This window comes from Morus notabilis, unplaced genomic scaffold (genome assembly GCF_000414095.1).
Source record: "Morus notabilis unplaced genomic scaffold, ASM41409v2 Scaffold87, whole genome shotgun sequence".
NCBI lineage: Eukaryota > Viridiplantae > Streptophyta > Magnoliopsida > Rosales > Moraceae > Morus > Morus notabilis.
In genome coordinates this window covers 150484-173758 of record NW_010366183.1, presented here as the reverse complement: position 1 = coordinate 173758, position 23275 = coordinate 150484, and the positions used below count along the sequence as shown (strand labels likewise).

At 36.4% G+C, this 23275-nt stretch overlaps 3 protein-coding genes across 3 annotated transcripts; 2 read left to right on the top strand and 1 right to left on the bottom strand.

The window, feature by feature from the left end:
* Positions 1-369: 369 nt before the first annotated feature.
* LOC21405914 (phospholipase D beta 1) lies at positions 370-5711 on the top strand. The gene is made up of 10 exons (XM_010109753.2): positions 370-1527; positions 1686-1802; positions 2428-2622; positions 2737-2988; positions 3085-3153; positions 3250-3397; positions 3521-3669; positions 3795-3971; positions 4064-4261; positions 5223-5711. Exons 1-10 carry the CDS (start codon positions 565-567, stop codon positions 5514-5516), a joined length of 2562 nt encoding a protein of 853 aa, XP_010108055.1. The 5' UTR covers positions 370-564; the 3' UTR covers positions 5517-5711.
* A 3848-nt stretch (positions 5712-9559) lies between these two features.
* On the top strand, positions 9560-11668 carry LOC21405913 (bifunctional dTDP-4-dehydrorhamnose 3,5-epimerase/dTDP-4-dehydrorhamnose reductase). Its single transcript, XM_010109752.2, has 2 exons — positions 9560-10094; positions 10835-11668. The coding sequence occupies exons 1-2, from the start codon at positions 9645-9647 to the stop codon at positions 11285-11287; spliced, it is 903 nt and encodes a 300-aa protein (XP_010108054.1). The 5' UTR covers positions 9560-9644; the 3' UTR covers positions 11288-11668.
* A 1012-nt stretch (positions 11669-12680) lies between these two features.
* On the bottom strand, positions 12681-16596 carry LOC112093866 (subtilisin-like protease SBT4.3). The gene is made up of 8 exons (XM_024173275.1): positions 16587-16596; positions 15955-16095; positions 15753-15836; positions 14781-15445; positions 14076-14401; positions 13892-14003; positions 13568-13781; positions 12681-13373 (listed from the first exon to the last, which is right to left on the bottom strand). The coding sequence occupies exons 1-8, from the start codon at positions 16594-16596 to the stop codon at positions 12742-12744; spliced, it is 2184 nt and encodes a 727-aa protein (XP_024029043.1). The 3' UTR covers positions 12681-12741.
* Positions 16597-23275: the final 6679 nt, after the last annotated feature.

The following is a 23275-nucleotide window of genomic DNA, read 5'->3' as shown; positions in this document are numbered from 1 at the left end:
TTCCCATCTTCCTCCCCATTGGCCAATGTCCCGCACATGATACATCCACATTAATTGACTTTGTCTCGTCATGAATGACGACTTTATCCAACGGTTGATATTCCATCTCTTGAGAACTCGGCGTTGACCGTTTATTAAACTGACTTGCTATTGGTTTCTAATGACATATTCTATCTCGGGTATTGCTCTTCTAGACTTCTATCTATTCACATTTATTGCACTAAGTATTCATTTTTTCAAATTTTTTGGTCCAATTTCCTGCCAAACTTTCACATATGTGGTCAAGCCTGCCATCTTGAGCTCTCATTCTTTTAAGCATTCAAAGCATCATATTATATTACCACTATTCATTTTTCTCATTTCAGATCATATATGCAAATAGGGTAGTGCTAAATCATGATTTTGAAGCTTCAAATTTGCAAAATCTGAAGAACTCATCATATCTTGATGTGTTAGTGCTGGAGGTTGACTTTCTGATATATATCACAGTTCATAACATCATCAATTCCTTTCCTTGTCTCTTTTATTTTTCTTTTTGTCAATTTTCTCTGAAACTCTATTGTCATGGCTCATTCAATGTTCGCCGGATCATTGTCGTTCGGAGGCTCGCACCACGGCCAGGCTCAAGAAGAATTGCCCTTCAAGACCACCAAGGAGTCCCTAAAAGTCCTGCTTCTACATGGCAACTTGGAAATGTGGATTGTGGAGGCCAAAAACCTTCCCAACATGGACATGTTCCACAAGACTCTAGGTGACGTGTTTGGAAAATTCGGAAAGTTAAGCACGAAAATCGAAGGCCACATGTCGAACAAGGTGACGAGCGATTCCTATGTCACGGTGTCGGTTGCAGGCGCCGTGGTTGCCAGAACCTTTGTGATCACCAACAGTGAAAACCCGGTTTGGAAGCAGCATTTTGATGTTCCTGTGGCACATTATGCCTCAGAAATTCACTTTGTGGTGAAAGATAATGATGTTGTGGGGTCTCAACTAATAGGAGCTGTGGGAATTCCGGTTGAGAAGTTGTGTTCTGGCATGAAGATTGAAGGGACTTTTCCAATTCTCAATGGCAGTGGAAAGCCCTGCAAGCCAGCAGCTGTTTTAAGCCTCTCAATTCAGTTCACTCCAATGGAAAAAGTGCCACTGTATCACCCTAAACCAAGCTCAAATTCCGATTTCCTTGGGGTTCCCGGGACCTACTTTCCTTTAAGGAAAGGAGGGAAAGTTACCCTTTATCAAGATGCTCATGTTCACGGCTGTGGCCTTCCGAATTTGCAGCTTGACAATGGCGTTCGGTACGAGCACTCGAGTTGTTGGAACGACGTCTTCGAGGCGATAAGTCATGCGCGCCGGTTGATATACATTGTTGGTTGGTCTGTTTACCACAAAGTTAGGCTGGTTAGGGATGGCAAAAATGCAACAGAAAGCATGTTAGGAGAACTTCTCAAGACCAAGTCTCAGGAAGGTGTTAGAGTGCTTCTTCTCGTTTGGGACGATCCAACTTCTAACACCATGTTGGGATTCAAAAAGGTAAAATAAGATTAATGTTGTTGTTTACTATATTTTTTTTTATTTTCCTGTCCCTTACAAAATGCAAATTCCAGCATAAATTTATTGGAGTCATATATTTTCAAGTCAAATCAGTACTTACCATTATTGAATTGTTGATTGGTTTGTATGACATGAAGGACGGAATCATGGGGACGTTTGATGAGGATACTCGTCGTTTCTTCAAACACTCTTCTGTTCAAGTCCTACTTTGCCCTCGATCTGCAGGAAAGGGATATAGCATTGCTAAAAAGCAGGTCTGATACAGAAAACAAGTACCATATTTATATTTATGTTGCTATAACCACATGTTGATTATTTCTTTTTTTTTTAGATCATGATCTAATTCTAACTTATAAGGCTCGATGGTCAAAAAGCCTGGAGTCTTTTCAGTACGATCGAACTTAGAATACTGGGTTTTATAGCTGATTCTAGAACGGTGCCTAACTAATAGATTACACTCAGTGTCGGAGCCACATTGTTGTCGGACGAGGGCTCAACTTTTGGAATTTTTATTTTTGTCCACAAAATTTTAGCCATGCCCTTATTTTCCCTCACCTAGTAATTAAACTGAAAGATATAACTATATCTCTATTTAGTAAAATTCTTTGTTATTATTATTTTTTTTCCCGTGGTGCCCCCACTGAAAAAAACCTCAATCTCCGCCACGGACTACACTTATATAAGCATGTTAATTATTTGTTGAAAAGTATTGAAAGTGGTACTATATCTTATTAGTCATAATTCTTCTTTTGGGGTCTTCTATCTTTGTCTAATCATGTTCTACCTTAAACTATCAGAAGAGTTAATGAATGTTTGTTTCTGTACTAATTATGTTCTGAATCAGTGTTCTTGCTTTGATTCCCCATTGGTTTATCTCAGGAAGTAGGGACAATCTACACCCACCATCAGAAAACAGTAATTGTTGATACTGATGCGGGTAACTACAAGAGAAAGATCACAGCTTTTGTTGGAGGCCTTGACTTATGCAAGGGCCGTTATGATACTCCACACCATAATATTCTCCGCGGCTTGGAAACGGTGCACCAAGACGACTTTCATAACCCGAACTTCTCGGTAATCGACTAAATCATCTTCATTATCATTTGCGATAATTAGTGTCAGTGAGTATGCAGGCTTTGTGTTTTTCTCCTTCTCAATCATGTTTTTCTTTGCGCTGTAAAAAATCAGGGGCCTTGTGATGGTTGTCCAAGAGAACCGTGGCATGATTTGCACAGCCGAATCGAGGGTCCTGCGGCATATGACGTCTTGGCCAATTTTGAGGAGCGTTGGTTGAAGACTACGAAGCAAAGAAGCAGCCTCAAAAAACTGACATCATCGTTTGACGATGCGCTGCTCAGCGTCGAAAGGATTTCCGACATCATTCCTATGGATGAAGTTCCTTGCCTAAGTGAGAACAATCCTGAGACTTGGAATGTTCAGGTAATTAAAGCTTCCCTCTGTACTTAAATTCTGCTACTTAGATTTTTATGTCTAACTTTCTATTGTTGTTGTTGAACTTGCTTCCTTGGCATGAAGGTTTTTCGTTCGATTGACTCGAATTCTGCCAAAGGATTTCCAAAGGATCCAAAAGATGCTATAAAGAAGGTGAAGCATGAAGTTGGTGTATTGTTTCTATAACTACTTTATGTTAAAAAGATTGTAGCTTGATGATCAGGTAACATGTTTTCTTCATATGAACAGAACTTGGTATGTGGGAAGAATGTAGTTATAGACATGAGTATACACGCAGCATATGTCAAGGCAATTCGTTCTGCCCAACACTTCATTTATATAGAGAATCAGTACTTCATTGGCTCATCATATAATTGGAGTTCCCAGAGAAACTTGGGTAAGAAAATACTTGGCCATTTAAACACCGATATTAATTCTTAGCACATGCATTTTCTTACTCAACTATGTGCTCTTTCATCTATCTTGAAGTCATAAGGAATACTAAAACTCGAACATGCAGGTGCAAACAATTTGATACCGATAGAAATTGCACTTAAGATTGTGAACAAAATCAAAGCCAACGAGAGATTTTGCGCGTATATTGTGATCCCAATGTGGCCAGAAGGCGCTCCTACTAGCATTACCACTCAAAGAATTCTCTTTTGGCAGGTAAAAAAATCACTCTCATCTTTGTATGTTCGTTTACCGAGTTTTTCGCATATGCTTAAGCTATTAGGAGTCTGGCCGACACTAGAATTCTAACATTCACATTGTGGTATTTTGGTTTTCTGTAGCATAAAACAATGCAAATGATGTATGAAATGATCTACAACGCTTTGAAAGATGCTGGACTTGAGAATAAATATGAGCCACAAGATTATTTGAATTTCTTTTGTCTTGGCAACCGAGAGGCCCCAGATGGTCAAACCCCAAGTGGTGTTGGAGCTTCATGCACAGAAAAAACTCCTCAAGTATATTACTCTTCTTTAAATGTTTCTTTATCTAGATTTAATTTTGTTTTGCCAAGTTACTTATTAACTTTTTATGGTGGCTAAAAATTCAGGCACTCACTAGAAAAAATAGGCGGTTTATGGTTTATGTGCATTCAAAAGGAATGATGGTTGATGATGAGTATGTGATAATCGGATCTGCAAACATCAACCAGAGATCTTTGGAGGGAACCAGAGACACTGAAATAGCAATGGGTGCATATCAACCTCACCATACTTGGGCCACAAAACGCTCATCTCCACATGGACAGGTAAAGAAGAAGCCTTTTTTCATAAGCGAAAATAAATAAATAAATAAAAACTTCTCTCTTATACATTCTTTTGCTTTTGCACGTTGGATTTTTTCTCTTTAAATAAGCCTTAATCAAACAATAAATGTCATAATTGACAAATTTTTTTTTGCTAGAATACAGGATGCTGAGGCTCGTTTTATCTTTTCCGTCCTCTTGTTTTTATTTTCTTGTCGATTATCTTCTTCTCGTCGTTTTATGATTTTTTGTCGTTTTTACAATTTATGTCGCTTTCGTATTGTTGTCGTATTAAAATCCTGTTGTTGTTGGCTCGTTTTATCTTTTCCGTCGTTTTGTATTTATTTTCTTCTAGATTCTCTTCTTCTCGTCGTTTTTTTATTCCTTGTCGTTATTTGTAATTTATGTCGTTTTCTCTTGTCATAGTTTTTCAATGATTTTGCTCCTTTTATGTTCATTCATGATTGACAACTTTTTTTTTTTTTTTTGGCTAGAAAATGTCCTATCAATTGACAATTGCAACATATAATATAGGATACTGATTACTTAGGCTCCTTTTATCGTTTCCGTCCATTTCGTTGATCTAATCTTGTCGTTCTCTTCCGTCATCATTTTATGATTCTTTGTCATTTTCATAATTAATGTCGTTTTCTAAATTTTCGTGGTTTTCTAAATATTGTTGTTGTTGTTGTTTTTTTTTTTTTTTTTTTTCTATTTTATCGTTTTCTAGATATGGTTTTCCATTCAATTTAGTCGGTTCTCATTAACGTTGTCGTCTTACATTGATTCGTCGTCTCTCAAAGTCCTGTCCTCTTTTTTTCGTCGTTTTGTTCTATTTTCTGTCGTTTTTTTGTTTTATCTGACTATCTGAGTGAATAATATTCAAGTTTTGACATTCAAAATATATATATTTATATATATAATTTTTTTTTTTAATAATCTGCTTGTGGGTTTGTGGGTTCAGGTGTATGGATATAGGATGTCATTATGGGCAGAACACATAGGAGGTTTGGAGGAAATTTTCAAGAGACCAGAGAGCCTTGAATGTGTGAGGAGAGTAAGGTCTCTTAGTGAGCAGAATTGGAAACAATACATAGCTGATGAAGTAACAGAAATGAAAGGCCACCTTATAAAATATCCAGTTGAAGTTGATAAATTTGGTAAAGTTAAGAGTATTCCTGGCTGTGAGCAATTTCCAGATGTTGGTGGCAACATAATTGGCACATTTGCAGGCCCTCAAGAAAATCTCACCATTTGATCTTCATTGCATAATAAACCAGTAAATAAATAAGTCTCCCCTTTCATCACTCCAGTTTTACACCTTTGTATTGAAATATATATACACACACATGTATATATATATATATATGATGTTTAGGCAATTTTTGAGTTCTTAGGAAACACTTGAATAGTTCAAAATCATTTGTTATTAATGAGCTTAGCTCATTGTTCATGTGACAACAACAATAGTAAAAATAATAATAATAATAATAATAATAGTCTTATTTACATTTGTTTTTTTATTATTATAATGAAATTACTTCTTTAAGGTTGATTTATCCGTGAATTTTGTATGGTGTGTATGTGTGTTTTTAAAAAAAGATTAAAAAAACCCAAAAATGACGTTTGGATATGTGGGTCCTACCTGACCTATTTTTCATTTATTTGTTTATTTGTATTTATTTTTACTTTTTGTGGGTAAGAAAGTATCAACTTTGGTACTTTTTGTTCTACTTAAGTCGAGACCACCCATTCTTTTGGAAAAGTAGATTCGTATCAGAGTCGGCCATGATCGGACAACGAAATCTCTGCACTTTTTTGCCACCAGTCCTATTGTAATTGTCTAGATTTCAATCTAAAGTTAATATTGTATTTCCTCTCTTCTTAAAACGTCTTATTGACCACAATTATATGTATATCTTTTATCTTAAAAAAAAAAAAAAAAGCTGAACAGTTTATAGACCTATGAAGGATGGAAATTGGAAACTTTTGGATTGGAGCTAAGATTTAATTTTTCTCAAATTTTTTTTTTAAATTTTTCTGGGGCACTATTTTGGGGACTATGTAATATGTATATATCTTTATTCATTATGTATAAAATGGTATGGGAAAAAAAAGAATTGGAGAAAACAGAGATAAAAAAGAAGGAAAAGTAAAATGGAGAGAAGAGGTAAGAATAAAACTTTAGCTAATTAGAATATTTGCTTATGAAGCTTGTTTCCATGAACTCTCAAGCAACGTTTCTCCAAATAGATGCTCTTTTTATATTAAAATGTATGAAAGTAACTCTTTATATTAAATGCAAAATATTGTCTAAAAAACTTAATTGATTGAATATATAAAGTTGTGGTAATTACCTAATATGAATCAATCCAAAAAAAAAAAAGAAAATGTCATGACAAACCCTTTTTTTTTTTTTTTTTGGGGGGGAAAAAAAAAAAGAAAATGTCATGACAAACCCTTTTTTTTTTTTTTTTTGGTGGGTGGGGTTTAGAGAAAAGCATCATACATCTTGCCAAAAAGGAAAAGTTGGACATCTCACCTTGTTGCAACTAGTACACCTGAATGCTGGCCACAACCTCAGCCTAATTTGCTGAGACATTTTACCTTCACTGCTTTACAAAAAGATAGGAAAATCCATTTAAGATAAAATCCCATCTCTTGTTGTAAATTACAGAATTGCCTTCAAAATAGCCCACCATTTAAGATATTTTTATAGCAAAGTCGGATCCACAAGCAATGAAAGGCATGCTTGATATTGGTTTCTGCAAATTGGTTTTAGCCCTCTTGGCGTTCAACTTCTACTTTAAGGTTTCGTTTACTTCACGGATTCAAGTTTTTAATTCTAGCTGAGATGTGACATTTTCTGAGAGTTTTTCACTGTAGCAAAAAAAAAGTTAGATGTGACATTTTTCTGAGAACTTTTTACTGTAGAAACCTAGAACTGAAAACTCGAATCGGTAAAATGAACGAGGCATTATGTGTTAAACTTATCTTTCAGGAAGGGAAAAAAAGGTTCTTTCAAGAGTTTCACGTTAAATCCACAAAAAAAAAAAAAAAAAAAAAAACCCCTCTTCTAAAAATACTTTAAAACTTAAGAAATTTTATATAGTTTGAGACTTAGGGGACGTTTGTTTCCTATATTCATCCATGATTCTGAATCATGATTCATGGTTCTTTATATTATTTTTTTCTCATAAAAAATACACGTAAAACGATAATGATTATGAATCTATAAACCAAACATCCTCTTAAATGAAACTCATGTACAGAGAGGTGAGGTCTGGGGAATATTTTTTAAACGAAATGTTTCGTCTTTATAAGGACAAAATTATGGAGCGCCGTCGACGTTTTTAATATAGTAAATATATATATATATATATAATATTTTTATATATGTGTGTCCCCCTTGATGATTACTTATAAAGGTGGTTGTGATACGGTGAATTATATGTTTCGTAAGAGTTTTATATTTGAATGAGACTAATTTTTATACCCTATAAAAGAAGTTCTCATATTAGAGGCATCCACATGTACTTGAAATATGGCACCCTTTCCATGTGTATGACCCATATGCATCACGATAAACTCATATACTAGAGAACAAAATAACATCAACGAAAAATTAAATTATATTAGAACTTAGACCACAATAAAAGTAGTTAAACTCCTCCTTTTTAAAGGCATTTTATTATAAACAAGCAAAAGAAATATTATTTTTATTAGTAAAATTTTTATTAGGTTACTAATTGTTCACCACAAGTTCAAGTTGACAATTTATGATACTAGAATTTTTTTTTTTTTTTTTTATCTATTCATGCTTTGGTTACATCACATTTGATTTGAATATGATATTTTTTTCATCATTTTTTGCGTTTGTATTCGTCTTAAAATGCATATAATATATTCCCCGTTGAATTACTGCCAACTTGTATACTTATTCCCTATGTATATGCCTAAATATAATAGTAATACATAAAAGTGACAGATCAGACAATCAAAAACAAGAAGCAAATAATATAGCATGTGGACATTGAGCACACAATGGTGAGAGAGACGTGGCCCGTGGATTTTTTTATTAATAGTTATGGATCTCAATACCTACTCTTTTTTTAAGATAAATTGCACGAATAGTCCTTCAAATTTTTTTAAAAGTGACAGTTTAGTTTTTAATTTTTTTTTTGACGAAATGAATCTTAAACTATTTAAAAGACTGTAATATAATCATTTCCGTTAGATGTCTCGTTCAAAAAATAACGGAATAATAACCTAAAAGGGTGACATTATGGTCTCTTACTTCTTTATGAGGTGATTTTTTTAGTTTTAATAGACTTTAATAGGTTATGATTTGATCCTTATTTTTAAACGACATTTAACGGAAATGACGATATTACACCATTTTAAATAGTTTATAGCTCATTTCATCCAAAAAAAAAAAAAATTAAAGACCAAACTCTTACATTTTGACAAGTTTAAGGATCATTCGTGCTAATTACATTTTTTTTTTTTACCTTTCTTCCCAAAGAAAAAAAAAAGATTCGGGGATCTCTATGTAAAAGTACATATAACACGTTTATGCACTCAGAAAAAAAAAACTTGAGACGTTTGGTTCATGGATTCGAATCATGTGATTAGAATTATTTTCGATTTACGTGTATTTTTTGTAAGAGAAAATACTGTAACGAATCATGAACCATAATTCAAATCATGATTTGAATCCTCCAACCAAACACCCCAATTACCATCTCTCTCTTTCTTTTTTAAAGACGACCCACTTGCACTTGAAAATTATATATATATATATATGCGAGAGCGCTTCTACCATAAAAAAAATATTAATGATAAAGAATAACACGATTCTGCCCAAAAAATGGCACTCAAACTATAAAAAATCCCCCACCCCCTCTTTTTTTTTTTAATTACAGAACCCTTACACTTAGAAATTACAAAAAAAAAAGTCTTTAGTTTTTAAATTTGTTTCAAATTCTTTTCTTTATTTGATTTGGAGAAAAAATTATAGTCCTTATAATTTATTCCAATTGAACATCAATCTAAAAAGTGTGTTCAATTGGAATAAATTACAAAAGCATGATTCAAATTGGAGTAAACACGATTTAAAAAAAAATAAGAAATGCCATGTTCAGCTGCAATCCGCAGCTGTTCATAGTTGTCAACGTGGCACCCAATTAATGCCATGTTCCCTCGTACTCTGAATCCACATGTACCTTATTTTTTCCTCAACAGGACACACACATATATATACACACACAAAACACACATCTTACACATGTAAGAAGAAAAACAAAAGTTTTGAAATCGGATTCAGATCCAAATCTGAAATCTCGCTCACCAATTCTTCTCTTCTCTCTCTCTCTGCTCGGCAGCTATGGGGTTCCCGGCCAACGGAGTAGACAAGAAGCCTCTGAAGTTCCTGATCTATGGCCGCACTGGCTGGATTGGCGGCTTCCTCGGCAAGCTCTGCGAGTCTCAGGGTCTCGACTTCGTCTACGGCTCCGGCCGCCTCGAGAACCGCGCCTCCCTCGAGGCTGACATCGCCGCCGTCAATCCGACTCACGTCTTCAACGCCGCCGGCGTCACCGGCCGCCCAAACGTCGACTGGTGTGAGTCCCACAAGGTCGAGACTATCCGCACCAACGTCGTCGGAACCCTCACGCTCGCTGACGTCTGCAGAGAGAAAGGCCTGATTCTCATCAACTATGCCACTGGATGCATCTTCGAGTACGATTCCGGTCATCCCCTCGGGTCCGGAGTCGGATTCAAGGAGGAGGATTCGCCGAATTTCATCGGATCGTTCTATTCCAAGACCAAGGCTATGGTGAGAGTTTACTCTTTGGATTTTCCGTTTTTGTCTTTCAATTTTGGTTCTTTCGATTGGTGTGGTTGTTTGTTTTTGGTTTGGAGGCGTTTGAGTGTGCGGTTTTAGCTTGAATTCGGTCTGTTTATAGATCTGGCATTTTTGTTTTGGATCTGTCACGATGTGTATTTGCATTGTTCATCTTCTGGATTGAATTCTGTATGTCAATTTTGAACAGTAAATGTTACTTTAATAAGCATAACAGTGTGATTCAGGAGCTTTCATTAGTCTTAGCTTGAATATGTTGAGCTGGATCATAGACTGTTAATGCTGTTCTGAGTCTGACTTCGAAAGGACGTAATGGCTACAAAGTTTCCGTTTTCCTTTCTCCCATTTAGATTGGCCTGAATCTGTTAAGCTGTCAATTAGTGTAATAGACTATGTTAATGCTGTTTTTAAGACTGTAACTGACTTCAAAAGGCCAGATTAGGTATCAAGTTTCGTTTTTTCCATTCAGAAAGGTGACTTGAGTGCTTTCAATAGTCTTAGCTAGACTCTATTAAGCTGACACTTGCTATGTTTAAGTTGTTTTTAAGATTCAAATCGTCTTGAGAAGATCATAGTCGCTACAAAATTTACCCCCTTTTTTTTTAATTTGTAATGTTTTCACCGGTTAATGTGTTGGATTTACAATTTAAAGGGGTATTTTAAGTCTATGTTTTGCTGATTTCAGTTTTGGGTTTTTCCTGGTTCTTATGAAGGTTGAGAATCTGCTCAAGAACTATGAAAATGTTTGTACTTTGCGTGTTAGAATGCCTATTTCATCAGATTTGTTGAACCCTCGCAACTTCATCACGAAGATCACTCGGTACGAAAAGGTTGTCAACATCCCGAACTCCATGACGATCTTGGACGAACTCCTGCCCATTTCTATTGAGATGGCAAAGAGAAATCTGACTGGAATTTGGAACTTCACGAACCCTGGAGTGGTCAGCCACAACGAGATCCTGGAGATGTACCATGACTACATTGACCCAAACTTCACATGGAAAAATTTCACTCTTGAGGAGCAAGCTAAGGTGATCGTTGCCCCTCGAAGCAACAACGAGCTTGACGCCACAAAATTGAACAAAGAATTCCCTGAACTCTTGCCCATCAAGGAATCCCTCATTAAGTATGTTTTCGAGCCAAATCAGAAGACTGCCAAAGCTTGAAACTTTTTTAGGTTTGAACTTTTCGGTTTCCCTATTGCTATTTATTCGATTCAAGTTCAAGAGCTCGATACGATTTCTCCACTATACCACCTATCTTTCCCTTGTGGCATATGTGCAATTGGCCCTACTTGTATTTGAATGTTATAACTTCAGTCAAACGAATAAACTAGTTGGAAAGTGATTTATTAATTTGAAATTTTGTAAGTTTCGGTGGTGTTGTAAGTTGTACGGGAATGTCATATATTGTGATCTCTGGCCTTTTATTAATCTGCTTGTTTTATGTACTATTATTTTTGGTCATTGGCCTATTGTCAAGACGGATCAATAAACGTGCCCTTTCTCGATGGAATAACTTGTATTGATTGTTGAACAATTTCTTCATGATGTAATGCGAGTTTTATTTTATTTTTTGTTCATGTTCTCTTGACAGTTGGCTTGTTTGCAGTATTTAGATCATGTACTCCTTTTTAAGCCTTGAACTTGTGCACGTTCTCTGTTAAACCTGTTCATCTTTGCTGTGATGAAAAAGGAACTTCTAAACCACTCAACAGGATCCGTCGGCCCTGGTTTGAACCTCTGTAAGAACTTCTAATAACTGGTTAGCTCCGTTTAGCAGAGTTTTTGCTTTTGCTTTTGGTCATTAGGAGAAGAGAAGTAAAAGTTGTGATTTTTAAGTGAGTTAAAGTGGGGAAAAAAAACATGAAGCTAGTGATGTCTTATTTACACTCAGTACAAGTTTCAAAAGAGGTTGTTTGAGAAGTCACATTTTGTGATTTTAATTGAAAACTCTGGAGAGCAAAACAACTTCTGCCAGAACATCTAAACACTAACAAAAGCAACCTTAAACACTAACAAAAGCAACTTTTGGTCTCAGGAAGTCAAAACCAGCTTTTAAGCAATTCTGCCATACAGACCCTTAGTTTAATATGGGATCTGCATGAGAAAACCAAGGAAAAAGTTTCCAACCGAAACCTCAAGGATCAAGATAATTTCAATCTAAGTAGAAATATAAAAAATAATTTAGTATGATTAACCAAGATTAGTACAATCCAAGATCTTAGGGACAATGAGTACCCAAAAAAAAAAAAAAATCCATTAATTTCTGCTTTCAGAAAGTCGTCACTTGTCCCTAACAGCTTTATTTCGCTCCTTTTTTGTCGTTTCTACACATTACTCACCGGGGATAAATATGCTTTTGATGGCATCGTCAACTCCATTTTCATTATCATTATTTTCAACAAAAGCAAAGATGCGATTTAAACTAAGTATTCCATTGGCATGTCGCCACAAATGCATACAAATTAGCCTCATAAAACGACTGGTCACGGACAGAAATCAGTTGCACTTTTTTTTTTTTTCCTTTTAATTTAAAGGAGATTTATTTTGGTCTTGCAGGTGGAAAAGAGTATGATGGATTCACGACACATCAAATGCAGGAAAACCTCGAAGAGAGTCTAGTTGCGTCTGAAGATTCCATTTCTGGGATTCAAGGAAGAACCTTTGAAATTTGGTTTCTTTTCAGGTGCATCAGACTGGTAGTCCGAAGCAATACCAGGGATGTAGTTGTAGATCACAATTGGGCTTCTCACCTGATAGTACCCGTCCCTCCAGATGAGTGCACCGGACACGATATTCTGCTGTGCTATTGGCAGACCGGTGACCTTCACCGTGAAGCTTTTCTTCTCTCCAATGGCAGAGAATGACAAGACCGGTGGTTCCACGGAAACGCCAACATTGGCAGCCAGGAAAATGCTGATGTTATAGACCGAATCTGGTGAACCAACGTTGGTGACCGTCCTGGTGAAAACCGCATGGATACTCTCTCCATCTTCCACGGCAACTGAGAACGACGGATAGTTAAGATCCCAACCTCTCCCGGGCTTTGTGCTGTTACAAACAGTGGTATTGTCGCCTGTCAGAAGCCTTAAAGTGGTGGTGTTGTATCCCTGTTTGCAGAGGAAATCTATGTAATCTGCCTCGTACGCATCGTAGATGAGACCAGGGTCTGCTGCATATACTGGGTAGATCTGCCCCGCACCATAGGCGAATTCTTTATCCTCGTGCTTCCTTGGGTCCACAACAGTAGCTGTTTACATGGGGAACAAAGGTAGGGAATGGTAAGTAGAGATTTAAGTATAAGAGACAATTGGTAAGTCGTTTCTGTTAAGAGACAGTTGAGCAACCATTTAGGTTCTCATTTAACCCAGGAGAGTAATTATCAATCTAGAATTCATATCTTTCAGTGAGTGAGTTGTCTTGTAGTTATGGGCGTTTGTTCACCTGTGGTCATTAGCGCAGACTTGATTGCAGCAGGAGACCAGTTTGGATGGGCAGCCTTGACATATGCAGCAGCACCACTTGCATGAGGGCAAGACATAGAAGTGCCCGAAATTATATTATAATCTACTTGCCTCTTGTCGTCATAGTAGACGGAAGGTGGTGACACCGGAGACCAAGCAGCAAGAATGTCAACACCAGGAGCAGTGATATCAGGCTGCATCCATTTTCATCCGGCAAGATTTCAACAGATCAAAACATGGTAAGACGAAACAAAGTCAAAAAAAAAAAAAAAAGGAAAAAGAATTGTTTGAGACTTTTGATCACCTTGAGAATGTCTCCAGTGATGGGATTGGGTCCTCTTGAGGAGAATGACACTACAGAAGGTGCCATGGGGTCATACCAAGTCTCACCATACAGAATGGTTGCAATTGGGTTCCTGCAACGGTTTGATCAGTTCATTTCATTCAAACACTGAGTTGAGATTGTCACTTTTATAGAGAATACTAACTCTGTGTTTTTGATGTATTCCAAAACTTTCTTGCCATCATCTACAGATAGAGTTGTAGTCGGCAATGGGAAGCTGAACCCATCATCAATGGGGGTTGAAGGATCAGCCATGATGGTTCCAACACCATTATCTAACAGAACTCCAGAGCCATCCCAGAGAGCTTCACAGAAGACAATTTTCCCAGTTACTAGGTATGAATCCAAGGTACCAGGTAAACAATATTTTGCAATCTCTTTGTTTATTCCGGCCGAGTAGTTTGCGGCATCTCCTCCCCAGATCAAGGGATACGACCTCCCATATAGATCGAAACTGTTAATTGTGACTCCCTTTTGTCACATCACCAAAAACAAATAATATGGCATTAGTGGAAGTTCATTACAGGCAAAAGACCAAACACATTGTGTGATCCTTCAATTCTAACCACAATTTTCCTTAAATTTAAAGGAACTAATCTTTCATGTATTTCATTCTTGGTACTTGAACTCTGTCAGAAGTCTTGCTGAAGTCTCTTAAATTAAATATAGAAGAGAAAATTGTTAAGAAGAATAACGCGGGACCTTTTTGCATGTTTAAGGACTGCTGATCTTGATTCTGATGCTTTATGGGCTAAAAGAAGAGTTATGTTTTAGTTTTAAGTACCCAAAAATGCAATTCTGTGATATTCTCTTAATGTTAGTCTAGACAATATGATCAGAAGCTACTCACATATAAAACTTGTCCATTCCCCAGCACTGCTTTAGATATGAACTTTCTGTCAATAGTATTGGCAGCAACAGTTAGTATCCACGGTGCATAATTGCTAAGCACTAACGGTTGAGGCCCGTCGTTTCCAGCAGAGGCGGAGGTCAAAATGCCGTGTTTCATGGCGTGATAAGAGCCAATTGCAATGGGGTCCTCATAGTATGGAACTGTAAAACCACCACCAAGGGACACGGAAATGATGTCAACCCCATCTGCTATTGCATCGTCAAAGCCTGCGAGGATATCTGCAAGGGAGCAAAATCCTTCTCCCCAGCAAACTTTGTACACAGCAATCCTTCCATTCGGCACTCCACCTCTAGCAGTTCCGTTAGCAAGGCCAAAGTAGCTCGCCCCGGGCACTTCTCGGCCTGCAGCTGTCGAGGCAGTGTGGCTTCCATGCCCAAGGGAGTCTCGTGGGGATTTGAAGTCTATGGGTTCATAGAACCCATCAGCATTGTAGTACCGAGCGCCAATGATTTTGCTGTGAGTTTTCAGTTTGCATATTTGATTATTAACCGCTATATACTCAGATGTAATAAAAATAATAAAAATTAAAATGTATTTTGCAGCCAAGAGAAGAATACAATATGTGTCAATTGTCACACAGTATAAATCCTTATGTTCCGAATTTGAATTCAAATATCAGATGGAATGAGGAATTGACATCATGGGATATAAATGTAGGTCTTGTTGTTATTGTTGTATTGTTTTCTTATGCTCTGCCCCTCTATTTCCCCGAAGCACTTTTTAACGTCAAATCATATTAAAATCGCAAAATCTAATTGAAAAACGACCGTTGAAAAACAGCTAGTATTTTATTGTACCCTATCACAAAAATCAAACACGCTTATGTATACATGAGCAAGTTTTGTATTAAACTTAAATTTCCTTTTGTACCAACTAGAAAGAGAGCTTACTTGTTGCAGGTGAAGTTACCTTCACCTTGGCATTTACCCTTCCATTTAGCGGGCGGTGAGCCTAAACCGTCGTCGTCAAAACTCTTCGATTCTGGCCAGACTCCTGAAGAAAAAAAAAAGTGATTTAAATCACCACTATATATATATCCTATGAGTTTTTATTTTGCAGATTTTTTTTTTTTTTTTTGGGTGGGGATGGGAGGGTTCTTTTGAGAAATAACCAGTATCTAGGAGCCCAACGATAACTTCTCCTTCTTGAGCCGGTGGAAGTTTGGCACTTGTGATGCCCACAAAGTCCCACGATCTTGTCGTTTGAAGCTTGAATTTTCGGTTCGGAATTACCGAAACCACGCCTTCCATTTCTGCAAAACCATTTCAGAAACCAATCAGGTTCAATCTCTTTTCTTTATAAAGTCATTCCATTACTAGTCACACAAATGTTGTTTTTAAGAATCTGATTATCACCTGAGAACTTAGCAACCTCTTCATCTGATAATTTGGCAGCAAATCCATTGAAGCTCCTTCCATAACTATAGATATGTGACTCTTTGGCTTTTGAGGTACTGAAATTGCAAACAAGTTTTATGGTTGAGATGGTTCATGGGAGTAACTTGATAGGATTATGTTAGTAATTAGTAATCAATATAATAAGTGGTTAGTGGTTTGCTATGTTTGTTAAATAGTTACTAGTTAGTTAGTTCTTGGAATTAGTGTGAATAATAAGAGTTAGTAGTATAAATAGATTAGGAGGTAGAATAAGTGGGCATCGATTCATTTGTACAAACTTCTGAGTAGTGGAAACCTAGGAGAGCAAGGGATCTCGCGCAAATCCCCTTATCCTTCTGTAATCAACCTTCCGCCATTAATACAATCAAGCTTTCTGTTAGTTTTCTTCCTAATTCTGTCATAATACTACTGACCGTGGACTTGGAGCTTAACATTTGGTATCAGAGCACTTTCTTGGGTATAGAAATGGCTGGAACGTGTGGACGTTGGCAGCGACTAGAAATGCCAATGTTCTCAGGAGAATATCCAGATTCTTGGATCGTAAAAGTGGAAGAATATCATCAAAAAAATCAATTTTCAGAACGTGAAAAGATTTGGTTTGCAGAGGAGTTCATGGAAGATGAGGCACTAGATTGGTTTCAGTGGGAGGATAGAAGTGAACCATTTGTTTGTTGGAATGAATTCAAGATGAATTTGCTTCAACGCTTCAGACCAACACAAAGATTGCTTTCGGAAACGAATATGAAGGTTTGGCCACAAAACGTAGGAATGATTTCAGATCTTCATGTTTCTGGCAGTGGCTCGTCGCAACCAGATTTGGAACGTCAAAACCGACAAACGACCTTAGAGAAAACGCGAAGAGATTTGGAATCGCGTGAGGCCGACGGCACTCTAAGCAATTTTTCGCGATCTGGTGCGATATCGCTTAGATCTGAGTCAATCGACATCAATCTGGCGGCCAAGAAGATGGAAGAGAGGCTAGGTTCTGAGGAAGAACAGTTGAGCGCGGTGTGGGAAGGAATTTCGAAGGAGATGGACGGAGTTAAGGGCGATTTACAGAAGATTCCAGCCAGGGAGAAGAACGTGATGTTAATTTTAGGAAAATTGGATTTATTAATGCGGAACCAAGGGGAAAAGAGCCCGGGGATCAAGGGAACTTCGGAGGACCTACCTTCGTCCCATTCAAAGAGGACGGCGGAAGACGGCAGCGGAGGTGGATCGGGAACTGGGTTGAATCGGATCATTGAATTGGCTCAGAGGGTGGAGGATCGTAATATGGCCTTGAAGGTGGCTAAGGGAATGACATCTAGCACCTGGATACGACAACAACCTCACATTCAACCTTTTCGAAGCCAATCAGCAAGTTTACTCAAAACTGCCACACCAAACGACAAGTCGTATGGACTTTCTCCAAACGACAAGTTGTTTTCTCCAAGAGGTATGCCCTCTGTTAGACGTTTTTCGGAGATCCCGGTGGAACTTGGACCGATACGCGCGATTGCAACACGGAGGGGCCCGATTTCGGCCGGATTTGAACCGGGTCAGGTGATTCCTCCGAAATTGAGTGGGATCCCAATTGGATTTGGACCGGCTTGCGCGATTCCAGAGCTCGCGATGAGGGAAAGCGAGCTGGTCTGGGTGAAATCGCCCCAGATCTCGAAGACCCACGGCGGAAGGGGCTATTTCGCGGTGGGCTGTGGTCGGAGGGGGAGCGGTGGTCTCGCGCGGCGACGTTTGGGGCTGGGCTCACAATTTCTGACGCGGCTGAGGCTGGGCTTGGCAATTTGGCTGCGGTTTGGACTGGCACACATGATTCCGGCGATGTTGAGGCTGTTTCCGGCTGGTATAGTAGCGACCCACTCAATTCCGGTGATATTATGGTTAGGGCATGGAAGTTTGGTTCAAAACCTAGGGTCGGTGGGGCTGAGTTTCGAAATTCCGGCCAAATGAGAGCTGGGTCACGTGTTTCCGGTGTGGGCAGGACCGATTCTTGCGTGATTGGGTCTAGGCTGCGTAATTCCAACATTATTGGGCCTACTTCTGGCTCCATAGGGGTTGGGCCAAAAAATTTCAGCGAAAGTGGGACCAATTTCAACAAGTTATGTAATGGGTCCTCAAATTTTGGCCCAAATTGGACTGGGTCTGGGAATTCCAACACTCCTGGGGCTAGGGCTGGAGAAATTGACTTCATTGGAGTAGAACTTGGACACTCTGCAAATAGAAGATGTGATATTTTCGAGTTTGTAACTCCAAAAACTAAAATTTCTATGTTTCATGGACTAAACAATGGCTCTAATGGGTTTTTTGCTCTCGATTACACTTCCGTGGCACCTTTCCCGCCTTGGTTTGTCACCATTGAAGTTGGCTCTTCAAGGATTGCGATGCCCTTCAACATTCTGGAAGGTGGGCTTGACGACATGGGAAGGAGATGGCGTCATTCCACTGCGGTCACTTGACCACACCTTGAGGACAAGTTGTCTTGGGGAAGGAAGTAATGATAGGATTATGTTAGTAATTAGTAATCAATATAATAAGTGGTTAATGGTTTGTTATGTTTGTTAAATAGTTACTAGTTAGTTAGTTCTTGGAATTAGTGTGAGGAATAAGAGTTAGTAGTATAAATAGATTATGAGGTAGAATAAGTTGGCATCGATTCATTTATACAAACTTCTAGTAGTGGAAACCTAGGAGAGCAAGGGATCTCTCGAAAATCCCCTTATCCTTCTATAATCAACCTTCCGCCATTAATACAATCAAGTTTACTGGTAGTTTTCTTCCTAATTCTGTCATAATACTACTAACCTTGGACTTGGAGCTTAACATAACTGTTTTATCAAGTGCATGCATGCAGCCTTTATCCTAGATTTTATGTGTGTGTGTATGCTACTATTACTATCATTAACTACCTCCCAATTGGGAGGGTGTTCCTTCAATAATTATTGACAAAATTCAATGGATATATTAATAAACTTTTCTCTACTATTTTTTGCTACTTTTTTTTTTCCGCTCCTCTCTCATCATGTATGCTAGGTGCTAGAAAAAAGCCATATATATAGACCTTTTTTATTATTATTTTGCTATGACCATTTCTTGACTTGTGTGTCATAATAGTGCAAGCATTAATCTTCTCTGCATTGTCTCAATTTTGTTGGATATCTCAGAACGGACTTATATGTCGCAACTTATACAAGTAAGAAATATGACTCGATCAAAGCTATATTTGCTAGGAGTAAAATTATTTCCAAATATCAAAAGCCTACTAAATGTTTGCACTAGTTAGTTCAATGTCTCAAATTATCCCATGTCATGAAAACAACTCACACTTTTACTACTAAAATATTGTGACATGACGTACAATTTATAGTGTCATAGTCAATTTTTTGGATATTGAAAGGGTACGTAATGTATTAGTACTAGTATAGTATTAATGTTAGTAATCAAATAACCTTCCAAGCACAGTTTTTAGCATGGAATGGTGTGCAGCTGCAGCCAAAAATTCCCCTTGAGGCCGCTCTCCCATGTACACAACATGAACCTGTCGCCAAATATAAATTATGTATCCAAATACTTATAGATATAGACACATATACATACATATATATATATATAGATATATGCATAACATGATATATACAGTCTTATACCTTCCTTTCATCACCATGACAGTGCAACACAAATGCTGCAACCGATAATGCGTGTAGAAGAAAAGCTAGCTTTGCCTTTGCCATTGGAAAGAGTGTAAGTAGTACTTGATGTGCAGATGGTATTGTAAGTTTGAAATATTTATACCGTGCTTTAATTTGGAGCCTTTCTTAGCTAATTTTATATTATGTATAATATATATATATATGTATGCATATATATATATATATATGCATATTAATGTCCAGGCTGGTGCAGGCCAGGCATGCATGGCTCCTAGGCTAATGGTTTTGGTATTGTCGTCCATTAATTGAAATTTTTTAAGGGGAGGAATTAATTAAACTCATTTGGATAACAAAGAAGGCTTAAAAGCAAACAGATCATGTTAAGGACTAGAGTTAATCCTATAGCTGCAAAAATGTTTGGATGAGAATAATGCTTGTATAGGAGAGAATTTCTATGCCAGTTCTAAATGACCAATCCCTAATAAAATATTGAAAGAAAAAGGGATTCCAATATTGTTTATGTCGTCAATTTATTCAGTTTGTCACTAGTAATCCTCTGTTGTAACTAATGATACAAAATTATGCGACAAAACTTCGTAACATTGAGTTGTTTTCAATGATAAGCCGTACATATGTTTTGAACCGAATATACATGGAATCCCTTGTTAATATCATTTTATGGAAAACCATTTTTGTCTTTTTTTTTTATTTTTTTTTTATAGACAATGACTGATCGGCCCTCTTAATTTGCAGATTTATAGACGGTTTTTCTGCTTAACTTTCCCAATGTCTTCCTGATCAAAACCAAAAGATTTTGTCTGACCATAATCAATAGTGATGATCACTACCATGGATGTAAATGTCTTGGTAGAAATATTGATACTCTAAATTGAAAAAAAAAAGAGGAAAAATAAGGGAAAATTATAAAAAATCTAGATATTTATTTTAAAACGTATAAATATTTCTTTTTGTTGTTATGGGATATGATAACCATATAGAAAAATACAAAAATAAACACGTTTGCCATAAAAACTTTATACACATTAGATCTCAATGCCGAAAGGAAATCCTTTAAGGCTCAAACAAGATCAAGATTTTATCGTGATTCGAATAATATTGGTACCATAATTTCTAAACTATAAAATATAATAAACATGCTAAGTTATAAAAAATAAAAAAAAAATAAAAAAAACTATTTAGCTAATAAAAATTATGTTAATTATATGAAATATATAAATACATTAAATGCGGACTTTTTTAAAATAATAATAACACTAAAGTCTCACCGAAATCAATATTTTTATTGTTTTTTTTTGTTTTTTTTTTTTTTTTTGCGCTTTCAGGAAAACTCAGGCTAGCATATATTCAAGTTACAAACTTGAGATCGTAAGTGCTCTTACACCAAATTAATTACCTGAACCCAGCTTGAAGGATATCCTATTAAAAAAAAAAGACGTGTTCTTAATGCCTACTATAAATCCATAACAAGTTCTACTCAACTTTAGAGATATTAATTCCAAGATCCCCTAAGTCGCGTGAATCGTATCCCAATATTAATAGCAATAATTTCTGGTGCAACATATATATACATATTATGTATGGACGAGTTTTCACATCACTATTTAAAGACAAAAAGAGTGAAATATATGACGTAATAAAAATCTAATTTCATTAATATTTGTTTATTAATTATCTAATTTATAATAATTATCATATTAATAATTTACGGCTAAAATAAAAGAATAAAATAATTTTTCCAGTAGCAGTCTGTATGTTGCTCACGTCCATGAATTCTTCGGTAAGACCATATTGTGGGAGTGTTGACAGTTGACATATGTTGCCAATGAAAAGGGCTGAAGAGAAAGATTTAAGTATAAAAAATAGCGAGAATGTACAATAAGAAAGGTACTAAAAATGAATGCCCTTTTTTGGAAGAACACTAAATATATAAATACATATATAATATGTACGATGTATGTACGTACGTACGTACGAATGTATAATTATCAGAAAAGCACAAACTGTAGGATCGATGGTGTTATTTAGGTTTAATTATTTGCATAGTGCAATATATGCAAGAGATGTCAAAGAAGTAAGGATGGCATTGTTTAATTATGGAAAGCAAGGCAGCGTGTGCACTAAAACAAAACTGGTTATATAGATGATTATTATAGAGAGTCAGATTATTTGTGAGCATTTTTTTTTTTGGGAGACAGTGTTTAGGGTTTTAGCAGAAAATTAGTTATTGAAGGGATTTTAACTTTGTAAGTCGAGTGGTGCTCACTGAACAAGTCTGTTAAGTAATTGTAGTTCATAAGCATTGCATCTTGAGGGGGAGTCTCTCATTCATTTCACCGATTCGAGTTTTCAATTCTAATTTTGCTACAGTTAAAAGCTCTCACAAAAAGTTATATCTAACTTTTTCTACTGCAGTTAAAAGCTCTCAAATAAAATCACATTTCAGCTCGAATTGAAAACTCATATCGGGTATTGACTAAGGCTTAGGTTGTATAAGTCTATTTGGTTGTAACTTTGTGTACTTACTGGATTGTTCAAAACATTTAGGTGTGGCCCCACGAATGTAGGTGGTTACTAAACTGCGATACAAACTTCCTATATCGTTTTATCATTTTAAGTTTCTTACACATTTGATAAAACTATTTATAATTAACTTGGTAAAAAGAATTAACCAGTACTTTCATGTCTAATTAAATTTCGTACACTATTCGTAGAAAAAAGAAAAAGTAAATGCAGGCTATAATAAAATTTCCTATTGAAAATGTTCTCTATCATTCCGTGTTCTAATGATCACCATCACCAAGAAGACAGAAAAATAGAATGAAAGATCTTGATTCACATTTTGTACATTGTCCATAAAAAAAAACACATATAGTAACTGTAAGGAATGGACTCACGACAAATAGGAATATTAATTTCTTTATGAAGTTAATGAAAGGTTATATTTAGCTTTTATTTTTTCAAATAGATTGCCAAGCAAGAGAATTTAGGTTAAGAAAGAAATGAGTGTAGCAACTCATTGTTTTTAAATTTTAATAATAATGATAATTATACTCGTGCGGCATATTGTTTGGGATTATTATTCTAAACTTAGATTTTACTTTTTAGCAAGAAAATTAATTTTATAGTGCTTTTTATATTTGAGGATAAAGTCACATCAATCACATTCATTTGAAGACTAATTAAATTGTCCAAGTAATTATTCGTGTTAGTTTTTCAATTCTACCACACAAAAGCTTAAACTATTAGGAAGACTAAAAATAGTTTATATTTTCACTCAACCTTGTGAGTGGACAAAAGACGATTGTATGGATAAATATTAAGAAATTTAGATAAATGAATTTCAAAATAAAAAGATACAAACACTAAT